General features: G+C 38.4%; 2 protein-coding genes across 3 annotated transcripts; both read right to left on the reverse strand.

The window, feature by feature from the left end:
- Nucleotides 1-277: 277 nt before the first annotated feature.
- Nucleotides 278-5,822, reverse strand: LOC139946536 (BTB/POZ domain-containing protein 19-like). Its single transcript, XM_071944231.1, has 6 exons — nt 5,610-5,822; nt 4,320-4,530; nt 3,586-3,768; nt 3,161-3,292; nt 2,156-2,281; nt 278-885 (listed from the first exon to the last, which is right to left on the reverse strand). The coding sequence occupies exons 1-6, from the start codon at nt 5,693-5,695 to the stop codon at nt 754-756; spliced, it is 870 nt and encodes a 289-aa protein (XP_071800332.1). The 5' UTR covers nt 5,696-5,822; the 3' UTR covers nt 278-753.
- Nucleotides 5,823-6,156: 334 nt separating this feature from the next.
- On the reverse strand, nt 6,157-13,864 carry LOC139946145 (phospholipid phosphatase-related protein type 1-like). Of its 2 annotated transcripts, XM_071943761.1 has the most exons (8): nt 13,614-13,864; nt 10,866-11,171; nt 9,870-9,993; nt 9,198-9,393; nt 8,913-8,970; nt 8,351-8,527; nt 7,574-7,771; nt 6,157-7,246 (listed from the first exon to the last, which is right to left on the reverse strand). In XM_071943761.1, exons 2-8 carry the CDS (start codon nt 11,160-11,162, stop codon nt 7,160-7,162), a joined length of 1,137 nt encoding a protein of 378 aa, XP_071799862.1. In that variant the 5' UTR covers nt 11,163-11,171; nt 13,614-13,864; the 3' UTR covers nt 6,157-7,159. The 2 variants fall into 2 exon arrangements, with proteins under 2 accessions (XP_071799862.1, XP_071799864.1); XM_071943763.1 differs by lacking the exon at nt 13,614-13,864 and having other exon boundaries at nt 10,866-11,221.
- Between the last annotated feature and the right edge of the window lie 4,475 nt (nt 13,865-18,339).

Below are 18,339 nucleotides of genomic sequence, written 5' to 3' on the forward strand. Positions count from 1 at the left end.
TAGCACTGTATACTTTTCCCGAGTTCTGTGAAAACAAAATCACTGGCATATTACTCGAGAGGGATTCAAACGCCACGAGCTTGCAGTTCTAGAGCAGTGTCTTACCAACTAGACCACTGAGATTGCCTGGAAGCAAGAGGCAGTTGGAGTCCTGTTTAAACGATTAAAGGTATTCTAGGCTCTACTAAATAAATGGGCATTTTTTTAAAATTCAGTAAGGGTTAGCAAGGTTTGTTTTAAAACGCAATATAAATCATAAATTTTGTAGAATTTCATAGTGTATGTGTTTTAGTGGCAAAAAGAACTACACACATTTGCTTGTTGTACATGTAAGTGACAAGAAAATAGTGTTCTCATGTAAAGCAGGAAACACAATAAAATAAAACTCTCTCATTCATAGAAGTATCTCAAGACTTTATGCAGTGTTGTCACGAAGCCTTGGCGACTAGTGCGACTAGTGTCAAAGTCGTGGCTACTGATTGCTCAGTCGAGTCGCGACTACCAGTATTCAACTACTGGATTAATCATGCTGCCACGACTACTACAAAAAAAAAAAGTTACAACTTCCTGTTTGGTGAACCAATTGTGTCCCTCAAAACTATTCACAACAAATAATTTATTTATGAAACAAAATCAGACATCAGTGACACAATCCTTCAATCTTTGGTTATTAAAAATTAGTCACGACTAGTGTCAAAGTCTCAACTGTTTGAGGCACGACTAGTAATTGCACTAGTTGTCCAGGCTTAATTCTCACTTGTCCCAGGGAATCAATCCTTTGTGTGATGGTCTTGACGTTGTTCCTCTACGGAGCTGAGTCTGGGTATCGCTCGGACGAGACTCATGAAGAGCATGGAACTTCCAGGCTGCTGCTATGGCAGATATCTGAGAAAATAAGAGTTACTCAAATGAGTTAGTGTTTGATTTGACAGTGAGTCATACCTAACTATTACTTCTGAAGCAACAGGGTCTGCTTTGATGGCCACAGCTTTCGTACTAAAGACCAGGGTGGATTTCACAAAGAGTAAAGGCACCCGGTCACACAGGCCCCGAGAACGAAAACAAGACGAGAACGAAAACAAGAACGACAAAAATGCGCACCCTCGATTGGTTGAATGAGTGTGGGGGTATTCTGCGTGGAGTATTTCAACCAATCGAGGGCATGCGTTTTATCGTTTTCGTTTTCGTTCTCGTTATCAGGCCTGTGTGAGTGGGCTTTAAGGACTAGTCTTATCTCGAGTAAAGACAAGTTACTCTTCCTAACTTAGGAAGTCTTTGTGAAATCGACCCCAGGTCATACAAAAACTAGAGGATGAAGCTCCTCAACTACATCAACGTGATCGGTTGAGATACTGAGTCTCAAATTGATGAGGGATAAACACCTTTGGTGTTACTTATGAAAGTATCTCGGTTGCGACCGCTAAGTGAATGCATGAGAGTAAGCAAAAGTGTAATGTATGACGCAGATGCGAGAGTCATTGCTGACAAAAAAAGTTTGAAAATTGTAAGAGGTATGTGGATATGATGGCATTTTCACCTTTAGCCCCTGGAGGTGGAGACCTCAAAAAGAGAAGGGGTTCTCCCCGGTGATCCTTGTCTGATTGGCATCATATTGCCCCAGCGTACCTTGTAAACCATTACACGGTGATCTAAAGGAATCGGTCTCACACTTCAAAAGGTCACACCACATACCTTGCAGGAAATCAAACTGGGCACCTTCAAGGCAGTGGACACTATTGTTAATTACTCAAAATAATTGTTAGCATTAAACCTTACTTGGTAACAAGCAATGGAGAGCTGCTGATAGTATAAAACATTGTGGGAATTGGTCCCTCTGAAGTAATGTAGTTTTTGAGAAAGAAGTAATTTTCCACTTTTAAGTGCTTAAAAGTACTTCAATTTGATTTTGAGACCTAAGAATTAGATTTTGAGGTCCCGAAATCAAGAATCTGAAAGCACACAACTTTGTGTGACGGGTAGTTTTTTCTTCCATTATTCTCTCGCAGCTTTGTCGACCAATTGAGTTCAAATTTTTGCAGGTTTGCAATTTTATGCATATGTTGAAACACACCAAGTGAGAAGACTGGTCTTTGACAATTATCAATGGTGTCTAGTGCCTTTAAACAGAAGGACCGGACGAGGTAGAGAAACTTACAGGAATAGTTTGCTGCATCTCGTTCTCCTTTTCTAGTTTCTCCAGTTCCTCTGGGCCAAGGAGCGCCAGACGGACGTGCCTCACAACCGACTGGATGACCTTATGGACTGGTTGACACGTAACACTCTGCTCACAGAAACAAAAAAAGCTAAAATCAAGGAACAAGCAAAATTAACGAAAAGATTTCTATTAAGAAATAACTGACCAAAGGCCAAGTCACACTGCAGCGATAACAAAAATGATCACGAGGCAAGGAGAACGCATTCTATTGGTTGAAATGCTCCATGCAGAATACGCCCCCTGCTCATTCAACCAATCGAGGGCGTGCATTGTTAACATTCTCGTTATCGAGGCTTGTGTGACAGGGCCTTTAGAGGTCGTTCAGACACAGTACTTAAGTTGTTTTTTTAGCAGTTTTAACTCATTTCGGTTTTAACTCATTTCGGTTGTAACTTTGTGTCTAAACGCATTTAAAACTTTAACAAATCAACTTAAAACCGTTTTAGTTCAATCAGTCGGCGAAGGTGGTTAAACGATAAATAATTTCAGTTTTATCTTTTAGCACGGTGTGTGGACAGAATAAAAACAACTGTTCCGGTTGAAATTTAATCTATGAGAGGGCATGGCTACTTTCCTTTCTTTTTTTGCAAAAGAGCCCCAGTTCCCTGCTCTACAGCTAATAATCTAGTCTTTGTGCAAGACAATATTACTCACTATCACTCAACTATCGCGATCCCCCGCTCCACTTCTCCGTGCCGCACACATTACTATCGAACATTAGCGGGTGCTGTTGAAAAACTTCCAGATCACCCCACCAAACCACACCCCAAAACATCTCAGGATCGCGGCTTACAGAAACGCCCTCTTTCGATGAAATAATGCGACGTGTGTAGCGTTGAGTGTATGTGCATGTACATTACACAGGGCTTAGGAATTACCATAGATGTTTTACCAACAAAACAAGAACGTCTTGCACCAAGACTACTAATAATCTTTAAGACTTACCGCGTTGACAACCGCCCACTCCTTCACGGCCGTCAGAATATCAGTTTCATCAGCAGTCAGCTTGGAGCTATGAAGAATACAGCGCACAGCCTCTGGTGATAGTTGTTGAAACCCACTGGTTTTCATCACAATCTGTCATAAAAAAAAGACACTTTTTAAGGAGGCATAAATATTTTGTTTAGGGGTGCACATGGTTCTCTTGGGGGGGGGGAACTTCTGGTAACTAAAGGTCCCATGAAATGGAATTCTTTCCAGTTAAACTATAATTATGCAAATAATAACTTAAAATAGATGGAAGCTCCCCCGAGTTCTTTCCACTTTTAATAATCTTCTTATTGTAGCCCTATACCAAGAGTGTTTTTTAAAGCCTTATTTTGGGCAAACTTGCACAAAAATCGTGTTAAAAATGGTGGTAGCTTACTGACCTGAGTCTGTTTTTCAATGAAGGCCAGAGCCTTAACTTGGAGGTCTTCCTGCCCGTAAGTAACAGCAGCCTGCATAGCCTCACAGCATGAGTTGACTGAGAGACTCTCTGCGAGGTAGCCGACACACACTCTACGAAGCTCATCCAGACCATACTCTATTGCACAGGCTAGGACATCATATACCTTGACAGATAAAAGGTGGGAGAAGATGGCGACAGTTGAAATAATAATTTTAACTACCGACCCACTAGAGTAGGCCATGGCCTTTGTTGCCCCTGGTCTTTTTTAACTTGGCGCCCCTTCAAAATTTTCCCCTTGACTTGACCAAAATGAAAATGACCTTCTCCTTTGAAAGATGAAATTCCATGCCTGTAGTAGTGTTAATGATATGCTTCAGGACCTGAATTGAGAGCTCTGCAAGACAGATGAGCGAAAGCTTGCCTCATAATGATTCCTTCAACGGGACCCACCAAATAACCCCATCAAACTTAAGTCACCATCTTCTGAAAAACAAGAGGCCGCTTTCACCTTAGACCACTACCATGGGAGTCCGCTATGATAGCAGTTTTCAGGGTGATAGCGGTTCCTGGTTGATAGCACGCTCTATTGGTGACTCAATTGGCAATAAAAATTAGCCGCAGGAGTATAGTTAGCTAATAAATAGCAGGAGCATCTTGAACTAAGACTAGAACAATCCCATCCCCTGGTTTCCCAAGCTCACAACAAGGACCTACGTTCTTAGTGTTCAGTGAAACGCAGTTAGTATAGATGAACTCTAGAACGACCAAGAATATATCAGGATCGACATCGGACATGACGTACGGTGAATCCTCTCTATTGTTGAGATCTGCAAACATCGCTCTGAAGACCTCGCAGCGAGAGGCAAGAATGCAACGATGAGCTCGGATCTGCTTCCTGGAATCTCCAACGATGAACTTGATATCACTGTGTGTAAGGAGGTCAATGGAAAAGAATGTTTTTCATTGTATGTCATTTGATTCTTAAACAATTTCCCTTTATTAAAGCCATTGGACCCTTTCGGTTCAGAAATAAAATTAAAAGTTCACAGATTTACAAATAACTTACAGGGTTTACAGAAGGCAATGGTGAAAGACTTCTCTTGAAATATTATTCCATGAAATGCTTTACTTTTTGAGAAAACAGCAAAACAATATAAATTCTCGTTGACGAGAATTACGGATTTATTTTAAACACATGTCATGACACGGCGAAACGTGCGGAAACAAGGGTGGGTTTTTCCGTTGTTTTCTCCCGACTCCGATGACCGATTGAGCCTAAATTTTCACAGATTTGTTATTTGATATAGAAGTTGTGGTACACAAAGTGTGGGCCTTGGACAACACTGTTTACCGAAAGGGTCCAATGGCTTTAAGGTAAAATTATATCCTCTGGAAAATTGCCAGAAGGTTTGACAAAATGTACGGCCAACAGAGAGGCACAGGCACTTTCATGGAACTATCTTAAGTTTAAAAAATCATGGGGAAAAAGGGTATTTTGGGGTAGGATGCATGGACACTCTCAGAGACCTCGTGGATGAAATTTAATCATATTAAAACAAAGTATTTTTTAGGTTTTTCTCACAATGTTTTATACCACCAACCTCTCCCCATTACTTGTCACCAAGAAAGGTTTTATGATAATAATTATTTTGAGTAATTACCGATAGTGTCCACTGCCTTTAACTTATTTTGTAATTTAATTATATAGTTTTGAAATTTGATAGTGATTGTGTATTCTTGTATTTTGGCCAGTGGATGTCAAGTTTCTATGTTTTTTAACGTGTCGTGGGCAATAAATAAATCTATTCTATCTATTCTATTCTATCATCATATTCATTAGTTGCGATAACGTAACCCTCCTGCTACGCCGTCGGCAGGAGGGTTACGTTATCACAACTACATATTCATAGTCATACAAAGATTATAAATATAGTTTATATATAGGCCCTAATTATGATTATAATATTATTATAAACAAGATTTGAACTCGAAAACTTATCCTACCTGAAATCTTTACTGTTCACCAACCGCTTCATTTCTTTGGCAAATGGTGCTGCATCCCCTTTCAGATATCGCTCTTTAGCCATCATTGATAACGAAACACTGATGAAAGATCAGTCTTAAAACTTGTTTAAAAGGGGAAAACAAGTTTTTGTCTCTTCTTAACTTGTGAAAAACGGGGTCGCGAAGTTAGTTTTGTGTATCGTTGCTACGGCAGTCTGGTCTCTTGATACAACAGTGGATAAATTGTGATCGTGAAGCCGGGGTACCGAAAATTGAGCTTTATTTCTTTATTTGCGCCCTCTTGTGTTAGTAGATTGCACCATTTAACTGTCGGTACCCCCCCCCCCACCACACCCCACAAACAGTTACAATGGATAATATTACGTCAGTGTTCGCGACATTGTAAAGGCACCAACGTTCGAGTAAAATCTTGTAAGAAAACCGGAAGCTGAAAGAGAAGTTGGAAAATAAAATTCTGGAGACGATGAGTCACACAATACTAATTTATTTCAGATTGATATAAATAGACATGTAGTTACAGCTGATATTCAGAAATAATCATTACAAGGAAATGTCACCAACATTGTGCTTGTACAACAACAAATGCGCCTTGAATGATGTTTAAGTTTATACTAGATTCTTATAACATTAGGAACTTGTAATTCGAGATAGGTAGTGAACTTTTCGACATTGTTGTCTGAGCGAAATTTGACAGGCATTACTGACCATTTCGGCACAAAGTCCTTTTTCTTTGTGACAAAAATCATCCCACAGTTTCTCAGAAAGTTTGGCTACAATTTTCTACCTCAGTCTGGAAACATTTGATTTTTTCAACAATGGTGTTTTTGCTTTCATTATGACTAATATTGAATCCAGTTTTTCACAGCCGAGATTTGTTATTCTATGCACAAGTTAGAATAGTCTTTTACAATTTACCAAAGGTGTCAAGTGCATTTTAATAGGCTAACAGTGCCATCTTATAGACAGGGTGTACTAACCACGGAGGGAGCCCTCGATGATTTGACGTATTAAAACTAATAAAAATGGAAAAATACTTTAAAAATGCATTAAAAGTAGTTAAGACCACGTTAGTCCAAACTTAGACAGTCCCGGCCTGTCTTTCCTCTTATGTACAACAACACGAATAAACAATGGTCATTATTATGCAAAGAAGGGATTGGACCATTTCTTCAATCCAGGGGACGATTTCACAAAGAGTTAGGACTGGTCCTAACTTAGGACTAGTCCTTAAGATATATAGATTGCATGGAGTGTCCTAAGTTAGGACGAGTACCTGGTCTTAACTCGAGATAAGACTAGTCCTAACTCTTTGTGAAATCCACCCTAGACTCCTCGGGGTGGTTTCATCTATATGGCCCTTTCGAAACCACGGCCTCGACTCCGGGCAGGCTCCATTTTCTCGTCTGAAGCCCTGAGCGCCCACGCAAAGCACGCGCAAAAGTGTCAAAACAACCGCGGGGCCAAGCTAGCCTGAGCCGAATCTGGAGCCGAAGCCGTGGTTTCGTAAAGGGTCTATGTCTGTAAACGTTTCATATAACTCCAGATGTAGGTGCTTCATGGTGTACAATGGCTATGTCATCCAAGAACGCTGAGTTGTTTATGGCAGGTATTCCATTCTGAAAGAAAATTGTACCGTCAGGATTTAGAGTTAGTATTAGGCTAGGGGTGAAGAGTGTCAAACAACTCGTCCATCGTTGACTTGTCTTGGCCATCCGTACACCGAGCTGTCTCACTGTTCAGTTGTCCGAACCGTCGACCGAACGGTCAAGTTGTCCGACGGACGAGTTGTAATAAACTCTGGATTTTATAACCACAACCATGATTGATGATTCTAAGCCAAAACTTATAGGCTATAGTGTCAATAATGTGTTTTCGGATTTCAATGCGTAGAGATTCCCAAAGCAATATGCGAAGATCAAGCAACCAAATAACATTGAACAAACCTGTGACATGCGCGACGTTGACACCGATTCAATGTTCTTGAAATGGCGAACACGTGGTAGCACAAAGGTAGATGGGTAGTTCCTCATGAACTGCTCTTCTTCAGCGGACAGCATGGAGTCTTTGGAGGAGGAGACCAGTTGCAAGTTGGTGTGAGTCTTGGGCAAGTTCTCTCGGAATGTGTTTAGAATTGCAAGTGACTGTTGGCAAAATTTTAAACAAACAAAAATTGTTAATGGTCCCAATCGTTGCCCCAGAGAATTCAGAGTTGCTGACTCGAGTCATGTGACTTGAACTCGAGTCGGCCGGCTCGATTGATCCTTTTAACTTGTGACTTAACTTGACTTGTAACTTTTAGCATCGACTTGGTTGACAAAAATGACTTGCTGACACTCGTGCTCGCGTCTCGAGTGACTCCTTCCAGTCGCTTAGGATCGCGGCTCTACGAAGTTGTCAAAGTCACGAAGGCCATGACAAAAATGATACAGAGCAAACGACCTTGTGTTTCGTGGTAAGAAGAAAATAACGGAACTCTAGATGTGCCTATCCAACTTGCTGAGATCCTGACCTTGTTAATGTTACCCCTCCCCTCCCCAGGGTATGGTAATGGGGTTTGTTCCAGTTTCGGAATAAAATACAAGACAATACAATACAATCAATATCTCCGGAGCCGACACCATTTTTGCATGTGTGCGTGTTTGTGCCAGCTATCATACTAGACCTCAAGCCAGATGGCACCTTCCATCTCCTCCTTTAAAAAATACTAAAGGTTCATTTACCAGGTATAATGCGAATGATGTACCAAGTGCGAAACCCGCAAAGATGTCTGTCCAATGGTGCCGATATGAGGCAGCCCGTGAAAAGCCCCAAAGCACGGCACCACTCAGCAGCGCCAAGCACAACAGAGGGACGGGAAGCCGTGCATTTCGGAACTGCACCTGCGTCGAAAGGTAAATCTGCAAAGCAGAGACAGAGAAGTGTTTCATGTATTTAAGTTAATCTTATTATTATGACATATATATTATTTCTTGTAATGAAACCAAGGGTGCCTCATAAGTGAACTTCATCAAAAAGTAGCATGCAAGCCTGGAAAACCCGAAAACAAGGGACAAGGGTGCTTGCTAGGTGAACCAAAACACTGAGAGTCGTGCGGAGCGCGTAACACGCGTGCACTTTCCATTGTGTAGATAGTTCCACCCCTCCCCATTTTATCAGTAAATAAGACGTTGAGGTTTTCGTAAGTACACGCGTGCACTTTCCATTGTGTAGATAGTTCCACCCCTCCCCATTTTATCAGTAAATAAGACGTTGAGGTTTTCTCTGTGCTTTCTGCAAACTCACCGTGGCAAAGACAGATGAATATGCACCGAGAGACGCGTGGATGGACGGTAGAGATCGCCTGTGTGGAGACGGTGACAAGATAAATAAATATTTATATAAGAAAATCACTTGATAACAATGGGACAATTTGGAACGCTAGGTTGCAGCAGACTTAGCCTACCATGTAAATTTTCATTGTTTAAGTTTAATGTATAAAATCTGTGGACAGTGTGTTTTGTGTCCTACACTGAAAAAGTACCCAAACCATTCGAACCCGAAATCCAAAAGACAATGAATTTGTTCTACCTGGCTTGTTTGATGAACTCCCAGTCATCCTTCAGACAGGTATACTCCGTGACAAACCTGGTATCAGCTTGCCCGTAAATTGGGCTGCAGGCATCGGGATCGCATGCAGCAAAGAAATATGGCGTCATCTGACCCGTCAGACTCTGTATGACGTCAGTGACTACCCACGTGGCAAACGCGCCAAATGAAAATACGCCTGAGGAAAGAAAAGTGGAATTATAATTCGTCTGCTCAGAACTATAGATGGATTGTAAAAAACGTCATTGGCTGCCACCTTGATGAATGTGTGTATGAGCGAAGAGCTATAGGGAGGCCCTTATAAGCCACATACGCGAGCAAATACGTGAACGTGAACGTCAGTTTATCACGTTTCTAGAATACGTGAAGTGACCATTTTTCACGTGCAGACGTAATACGTGAGCATGAAATAAACCCAAAGTGGTGACGTCACCTAGAAATAATACAATTTTTGACGTTCACGTTCACGTGTTTGTTCGCGTACCCGTGCAGCTAATCCTCGCTATTGGCTGAGAGACGTAACGCGCGTGCACATTGTTTTTATATCAAAGATGGCGGTCAATGACGATTATTGCAATGTCATTAGTGTAAACCGTAAGGTGTCCAGTGCCTTTCAGCATGAAATAATGGGCACGTTCTTTATAATTAACTTACCGACGAAGCGAAGTGCTCGTCTCAAGGGTGTATGTAGACTCAGACTACAGCTACGGACAAGCTTGTTAGATTCTCTGATGTCGTCACACCTACACAAGGCCAGCATGCTCTCTCCTAACAGGATCTAGGATTAGATTATAACGAACTATACATCAATGCAAAAACAAATTGCTGATGATGGCTTCACGTAAGGCATTACAGTCTTTCTCAAAGGCTAAGGACAAGCTACATTAAAGGCACTGGCCAACTTTGGTAGTTGTCAAAGACCAGTATGTTGACGTGGTGTAACCCAACAAATGCATCAAATAACAAACCTTTCAAAATTTGGGCTCAATTGGTTATTGTATTTGCAAGAGAATAATGAGAGAAGAAACACTCTTGTTGCATTACTTTGTGTGCTTTCAGATGCATGATAAAAAGGCTTCAGCCGAAGTATTTTATTGTTTGAGTGAGAAACTACCCCTTTCTAAAAAATACTTTACTTCAGAGGGAGCTGTTTCTCACAATGTTTTATACTATCAACAGCTCAGGCCATTAATAATTCATTAACCGAAGCTGCTTCTTAACTGCTGTTGGCTTTTACGAAAATGACTTCCCCAATTTCAGCAAATGATCTCGGTGGTCTAGTTGGCAAGACACTGCTCTAGAATTCTACCGAGTCTATCACCGACACTGACAACGACTTACGTGAGATTACACTTTCCCCCGGAGAAATTAGTCACAGTTGAGAAAACATGAAAAGATGCTCTTGGTATAAATGTCTCCCACGCCTCGTGCACCCAAATACATTTTTCTGTGCCGGAGTATGTACAATTGCAAAGGTCGTTGGTTCGAATCCCACCCGAGCATGTGATTTGTTTTCACAGTACTCGGGAAAGCTGAGTCGGTGAAAGGGTAAAACCAAAGTTAATGTTCATTACGTCTGTTGACTAAATGCTAATGCGACGGAGCACTCATTTTTTTCTATGATGAAAGTGGCGGGGGATAATTATTTACCAAAATGACAGGGCCGGTGAAGCAGATGACATAAAGCCCCCTCTCTGGAACTAGTCTGTCATCAATGTATGGTTTCATGAACTGTTGATCGTTGCACCAGAATCCCCTGACTGCCGGCTCTGCAATGATATAGTCCGTGAACTCCAGGAAAAACCACAGGACAGCCATACCGGCTAGGAGAACGTAATCCACCCCCAGGAAGCAGGGCACAAGCCATGAGTTCTTGGAGACAAGTCGACCTCTCTTGTCTTGGAAGGGTTCAGTCGTGCTGCACCAACGATGGTCATCATCCGCCATCTTTGTTGCCTTGCATGGAGATCGGAATATGGTAATTATTTAGTGGCCAGAGGTGTAATATGAACTTCAAATAAATAAAGAAAGAAAGAAAGAAAGAAAGAAAGAAAGAAAGAAAGAAAGAAAGAAAGAAAGAAAGAAAGAAAGAAAGAAAGAAAGAAAGAAAGAAAGAAAGAAAGAAAGAAAGAAAGAAAGAAAGAAAGAAAGAAAGAAAGAAACAAACAAACAAACAAACACCCCAACACCCCCCCCCCAAAAAAAAAAAACCCAAAAAACTCCAGCCAATTACTAAATCACAAATTAATGAAAGTTCCAGCCAATTTAAAGGTCAGAAACGAAAGTTTTACACTAAAATAAGTAATTTATTGTAGAACTTGCGTCTCTGACTTTTGGTGCATTGCAAAGAAGACGCTGTAAATAATATGCCTTTGTGTGAAAAGTCCCCTATTGGGTCACTTACTTTGAGAATATTGTAACTTGTGTTTTACAGGGAGAAAGGAGTAATTTAAGTTTTACATTTTAATAGCAGGCTCGCAGCAAAGTATGATATCAAAATAATATGTCGTAGGCTCTACACATTGACAATGGGCCAAAGTTCATAGCAAAGTGGCATGTCACAAGCACCATCTTGCACTGCTAAGTTTTGCTTAAAGACACTGGACACTAGACCAGTCTTCTCACTTGGTGTATCTCAACATAATATGCATAAAATAAAAAAACTGTGAACATCTGAGCTCAATCGGTCGTCGAAAATGCGAGATAATAATTAAAGAAAAAATACCCCTGTCACACAAAGTTGTGTGCTTTCATCATATGCTTGATTTCGAGACCTCAAATTCTAAATCTGAGGTCTCGAAATCAAATTCACGGAAAATTACTTCTTTCTCGACAACTACGTCACTTCAGAGGGAGCCGTTTCTCACAATGTTTTATACTATCAACCTCTCCCCATTACTCGTTACCAAGTAAGGTTTTATGCTAATAATATTCTATTTTGAGTAATTACAATGTGTTCACTGCCTTTAACAACAAAGTGTGTGGCAAAATTGCTTGCATTTAGTTATATGAAGTTTTGCCAAGGAGAAAGGTCACATTACGAAACAAGAACTTGCATATATAGAGCAATTCCCATTCCCTTGTAAAAATGTACTTAATCAAAATATGAATGCTATTATCAGTCATCTTCGCCGCAAGACAACCCTGAGTTTAACAATCCCATGTACTTTGAGAAACTCCCTTCATAAACTGAAGTCACTATATAACGAGATACTAACACGATAGGGAACATCCCATGGGTATTTCACGGTCGCATCTTGTACGGGCATAATGATGCATTGATCTCATCGGCTATGGGTAGTGAACAACAGAAGTTTAAAGGCACTGGACACCTTCGGTGATTGTCAAAGACAGTATTCTCACTTGGTGTATCCCATCATTATGCATAGGCCTAAAATAACAAATCTATGAACATTTGGACTCAATTGGTCATCGAAGTTGCAAGAGAACGTTGAAAGAAAAAACACCGTTGTCGCGGAAATGTGTGCTTTCAGATGCATAATAATCAAAGGCTTCAGGCCTGAAGTTTTTTTTAAATATTTGAGTGAGAAATTACCACTCTCTCAAAAACCACGTTACTTTAGAGGGAGCCATTTCTGACAATGTTTATATACTAGCAAAGGTTCACCACTGCACATAACCAAGTAGGTTTTTATGCTAACAATTATTTGGAATGAATTATCAATAGTGTCCAGTGCCTTTAACAGCCGTGGCCTTGAGAAAATAATTGTACGATACAATCCCCATGTGTTTTTTGTTGCAGATGACATTTTCATTCTACACGAAATATGTATAGCTATAGAATAATAATAAAGACCCTTTGTAATCATTAGAGGTTTGATGTTGAATCTGACAAAATAGTCGCAAACAGTGAGTGCTCATGTTTTGTGAAATTACAGACCATTAATTACAACAAATTTGGGGCTAAAACCATTATTGTGCGAGCCAAGAAAAACAAATAGTGAAAAACCATGTACAAATTGTACTTAGATTTGGCATTGAACTACCGAAATCAGCAGTTACGTTTGTTTATAACCTACAGTTTTCTAGAATAATATGGCTTCATTTTGAGTGAAATTGTTTTAGTTAAAACCCATGCAAAATTACTAAGCTTTCAGTCTAAAATTAAACAATTATGTTTGTTGTCCATAGCAATCATTTATAATACTAATTAGGCAAAATTTCACAATGATTACGTCTGTCGATTACAATATTTTTAGAACCACAATTTATACATTTTAAGTCCATTGTCACCCATCATAGACACAACCCCTGATTCATAGCAACACAATACGCATTGAATATTAATAAATAAATAAATAAATAAATAAATAAATAAATAAATAAATAAATAAATAAATAAATAAATAAATAATAAATAAATAATAGACTACTTACCAAGTTTAAATCACACCGAATGTATTTTCTGCTTTTGGATTACAGCCGCATGAGAGTTGTATTCTTGTATCAGCAAAAACGCATGGCATATCTCTTTTCCATCAACCCCTCATCCAAAATATGATGTTCCATCCCACAACGTTTATAGCAATGACTGCGTAATACAGGCGTAGTAATTGCAGATAGACAATAGCACGTTCAATTGTAATAGAAAGATAAATGAGTAGCCATCACTGCTCACGCTGACAGATTTATTCTTTCATGATAATTAATGAACAGGTGTGCGAATGCTACAATTATGCGGGCGGCACAAAATATAAAGAAGAACCTTCGATGTGATGGTTTGTGTAGAATGACGCTCGCAAAATTTTAATTTATTCCGTTGTCCTGGTGATATTATGTACTGGTGCATCTTTGAAATATTTTTTTTATTATGGTGTTTTGTATTTGCAGTTGTCTTTTCGCCCCTGGAAAGGGGAAGGACCAAAGGAAATTACAACAAATAAATATTGAAATCTACAATCTACCTTTCTAGTTTTACAAATGTTACTAGAACAGACCATAATATACTGTGATTTTTAGGCCAATTGTTTATCTATGGTCACAGTTGAAGACACATGCTGTAAAAATTATATTAAAAAATACAAATAGTATAGATCCTCCTTTAAAATAAACCTCGCCAGTGTGGGATAATGTGACTGTTATCTTATCCTATTTTGCCTTTTTCCTATATTTTTTTATTATTTTTTTTATTAATTAAATTGCGGTTTAATTGTTTATTGGTATTATGTGTATTTTAACGCCGTGGCATATTTAGTGGTTTTCCATCGGTCAGCTGGTACAAAGATGCAATAAAAGTTAAACAGTACAAATTTATATAAAAACTGCTAAGAATGTAAACTTATAATATTCATAAAAAAAAAAACCCAGCACTAAAGAAATTGTCATAGATTGTCATTGGAGGGTTCATCGTCAATGGTGGGCAAAAGATCCATTTTTACCTAAGAATTATGGGTGGATTTAAAAATCTTCAAAAGGAAAAACGAAAACTAAAGAAACCCATTACCTAGTCTTGACCCAAGCTTATGGTGCCTGATATTGGATGTACTACGCGCAGTAGTTGTAAATCGCCAAAGCGCGCCCGCCACGGTATGACTTAGTTAACTGGCGAGCTTGAAATCTAGATTTCAAGCTCGCCAGTTAAAATTCAATATTGTTATCAAGCACCATGTTCTTAGGCCAATACTACCCATTATCCTTACCCTTTTTAAATCTTCAAAAGGAAAAAGGACAAACGAACCTTTTTACCCTTTACCGTTTTAAAAATCTTCAAAAGGAAAAAGGAAAAACGAACCCTTTACCCTTTACCGTTTTAAAAATCTTCAAAAGGAAAAAGAAAAAAAGAACCTTTTACCCTTTACCGTTTTAAAAATCATTAAAACGAAAAAGAAAAAACGAACCTTTTACCCTTTACCTTTTTAAAAATCTTCAAACGGAAAAAGAAAAAAAGAACCTTTTACCCTTTACCGTTTAAAAAATCTTCAAAAGGAAAAAGAAAAAACGAACCTTTTACCCTTTACCGTTTTAAAAATCTCCAAAAGGAAAAAGAAAAAACGAACCTTTTACCCTTTACCGTTTTAAAAATCTTCAAAAGGAAAAAGAAAAAACGAACCTTTTACCTTTTACCGTTTTAAAAATCTTCAAAAGGAAAAAGAAAAAAACGAACCTTTTACTCTTAACCGTTTTAAAAATCTTCAAAAGGAAGAAGAAAAAACGAACTTTTTACCCTTTACCAGTTTTAAAATCTTCAAAAGGAAAAAGAAAAAACGAACCTTTTACCCTTTACCGTTTTAAAAATCTCCAAAAGGAAAAAGAAAAAACGAACCTTTTACCTTTTACCGTTTTAAAAATCTTCAAAAGGAAAAAGAAAAAACGAACCTTTTACCCTTTACCGTTTTAAAAATCTTCAAAAGGAAAAAGAAAAAACGAACCTTTAACCCTTTACCGTTTCAAAAATCTTCAAAACGAAAAAGAAAAAACGAACCTTTTACCCTTTACCGTTTTAAAAATCTTCAAAACGAAAAAGAAAAAACGAACCTTTTACCCTTTACCGTTTTAAAAATCTTCAAAAGGAAAAAGAAAAAACGAACCTTTTTTACCTTTTACCGTTTTAAAAATCTTCAGAAGGAAAAAGAAAAAACGAACCTTTTGCCCTTTACCGTTTTAAAAATCTTTAAAAGGAAAAAGAAAAAACGAACCTTTTACCCTTTACCTTTTTAAAAATCTTCAAAAGGAAAAAGAAAAAACGAACCTTTTACCCTTTACCGTTTAAAAAATCTTCAAAAGGAAAAAGAAAAAACGAACCTTTTACCCTTTACCGTTTTAAAAATCTTCAAAAGGAAAAAGAAAAAACGAACCTTTTACCCTTTACCGTTTTAAAAATCTTCAAAAGGAAAAAGAAAAAACGAACCTTTTACCATTTACCGTTTAAAAAATCTTCAAAACGAAAAAGAAAAAACAAACCTTTTACCCTTTACCGTTTTAAAAATCTTCAAAAGGAAAAAGAAAAAACGAACCTTTAACCCTTTACCGTTTTAAAAATCTTCAAAACGAAAAAGAAAAAACGAACCTTTTACCCTTTACCAGTTTTAAAATCTTCAAAAGGAAAAAGGGAAAACGAACCCTTTACCCTTAACAATTTTTAAAATCTTCAAAAGGAAAAAGGAAAAACGAACCTTTTACCCTTTACCTTTTTAACCATCTTTAAAAGGTTTAAGACAAAACGAACCTATTACCCTTTACCATTTGTTAATCTTCAAAAGGAAAAAGGGAAAAACGAATGGGCGTACCCTTCCGTTCATAAAATACGTGAATGAAAAACGAAAATTAAGCCCTTTACCCTCTACCGTTTTCTTAGCCCTTTGCGTTTTTGTAATAACAAAAAGACGAGCAACTCAAATCCATTGCTAACTTTTTTTGCAAAAAAAAAAAAAGGAAAAAGGAAAAACGAAACCTTTTACCAGTTTTCTGTTTTCGTCTGAAGCGTGTAAATTCACCCAGAGTGCATTTCAATGCATGACACGTCCGGTCAATCGCAGGTAAGGGTCACGGGTCATGTACGTTCTTGACACTGACCGTGCACTGAAGTGCCATGTTGTACGACCCTGTTTCTACCTTCATGGTACGACTGAATGAGAACCGACAAACAAGTTGCAGAATCTTTGAAAGTGTACCCGTGAACTACCCAATGAAAGGTGCCCTAGCCTATATACTCTTGTGTGGAGCTCACAGAAAATGCAGACAAATTGGACAATGGACCGGGTCACTTGAAGTTTAGCGTCTCCACCGCCCCCATTGTCCACCCTCCTTGCTTGTTGTGCAACTAAAAAACTATGTGAAATTGGTATTGACAGGTAGCCTCTTTTGGAATGGTCACCGTATCCCAGGTAATAGTCTTCTTCTACCTCCATGGTTATCTTAAAGTCAAAGAATTACTAAATACTATTATGTTAGAGACACTGGACACTATTTTTTATATATTGGTAATTGTCAAAGACCAGTTTCCTCACTTGGTGTACCTCAACATAATAACAAACCTGTGGAAACTTAATAAGCTCAATAATTGGTCGTCGAAGTTGCGAGATAATAAAATAAAATAAAACACCCTTGTCGCACCATAGAGTAAGGATGGTCACACAAGTTTTCGAGACCTAAAAATGTAAATCTGAGGTCTCAAAACCAAATTCTACTTCTTTCTCAAAAACTACGTGAGAGAGAGCCGTTTCTCACAACCCCGAATGTTTTTACTCTCCTGACTACTCATAATCAAGCCAAGTAAAGTAAGGGTTTTTTGCTTATAATTATTTTGAGTAATAAAATTGCCTTGAAGTAAAGTAGGATTTGCACGGAAGAAATACGATCTATTGTTTTTGCAGTAATACTATGTGGGTTGGGGTGTTTCTAAAAAAAGAACCCTTGGTTTCAAGTTATGCTCTGATCGTCGACAATCAGCCAGTAGAATGCTAGACTCTAATTTCTGCATAAAGCCTGGTTCATACTTCCTGCGAATGCAAATGGGATACGAATGTTGACGTCACAAATTCGCAACGAATAATTCGCAGCAGTTCAACTCTGCTAAATTCACGTGCGAATATCGCTGGAAAGTATGAACTGGGCTTTTTTGCTAACCTTCTTATTATACTTTCATTATGAAGAATCATGTGAAGAGGATGTAGAAGAATGCCTTCTTATAGCTTTAAAAACACTATGAAAAAGAAGCACTCAGCTGGGTACTTGTTGACTCCCAGATTGCTCTAAAGCCATTCGACACTTTCGGAACAGAACAAAAAAAATAAAAGTTAAGAGATTTACAAATAACTTGCAGGGTTTACAGAAGGTAATGGTGAAAGACGTCTTTTGAAATATTATTCCATGAAACATTGCTTGTGAAATGCTTTACTTTTTGAGAAAACATAAAAACAATTCAAATTCTCGATATCGATAATTACAGATTTATTTTAAAAAACACATGTAATGACACGGCGAAACGTGCGGAAACAAGGTTGGGTTTTCCTGTTATTTTCTCCCGACTCCGATGACCAATTGAGCTTAAATTTTCACAGGTTTGTTATTTTATATATAAGTTGTGATACACGAAGTGTGGACCTTGAACAAACCTGTTTACCGAAAGTGTCCAATGGCTTTAATTGATGCTGTTCATGTAATC

This window comes from Asterias amurensis, chromosome 13 (genome assembly GCF_032118995.1).
Source record: "Asterias amurensis chromosome 13, ASM3211899v1".
Lineage (NCBI taxonomy): Eukaryota > Metazoa > Echinodermata > Asteroidea > Forcipulatida > Asteriidae > Asterias > Asterias amurensis.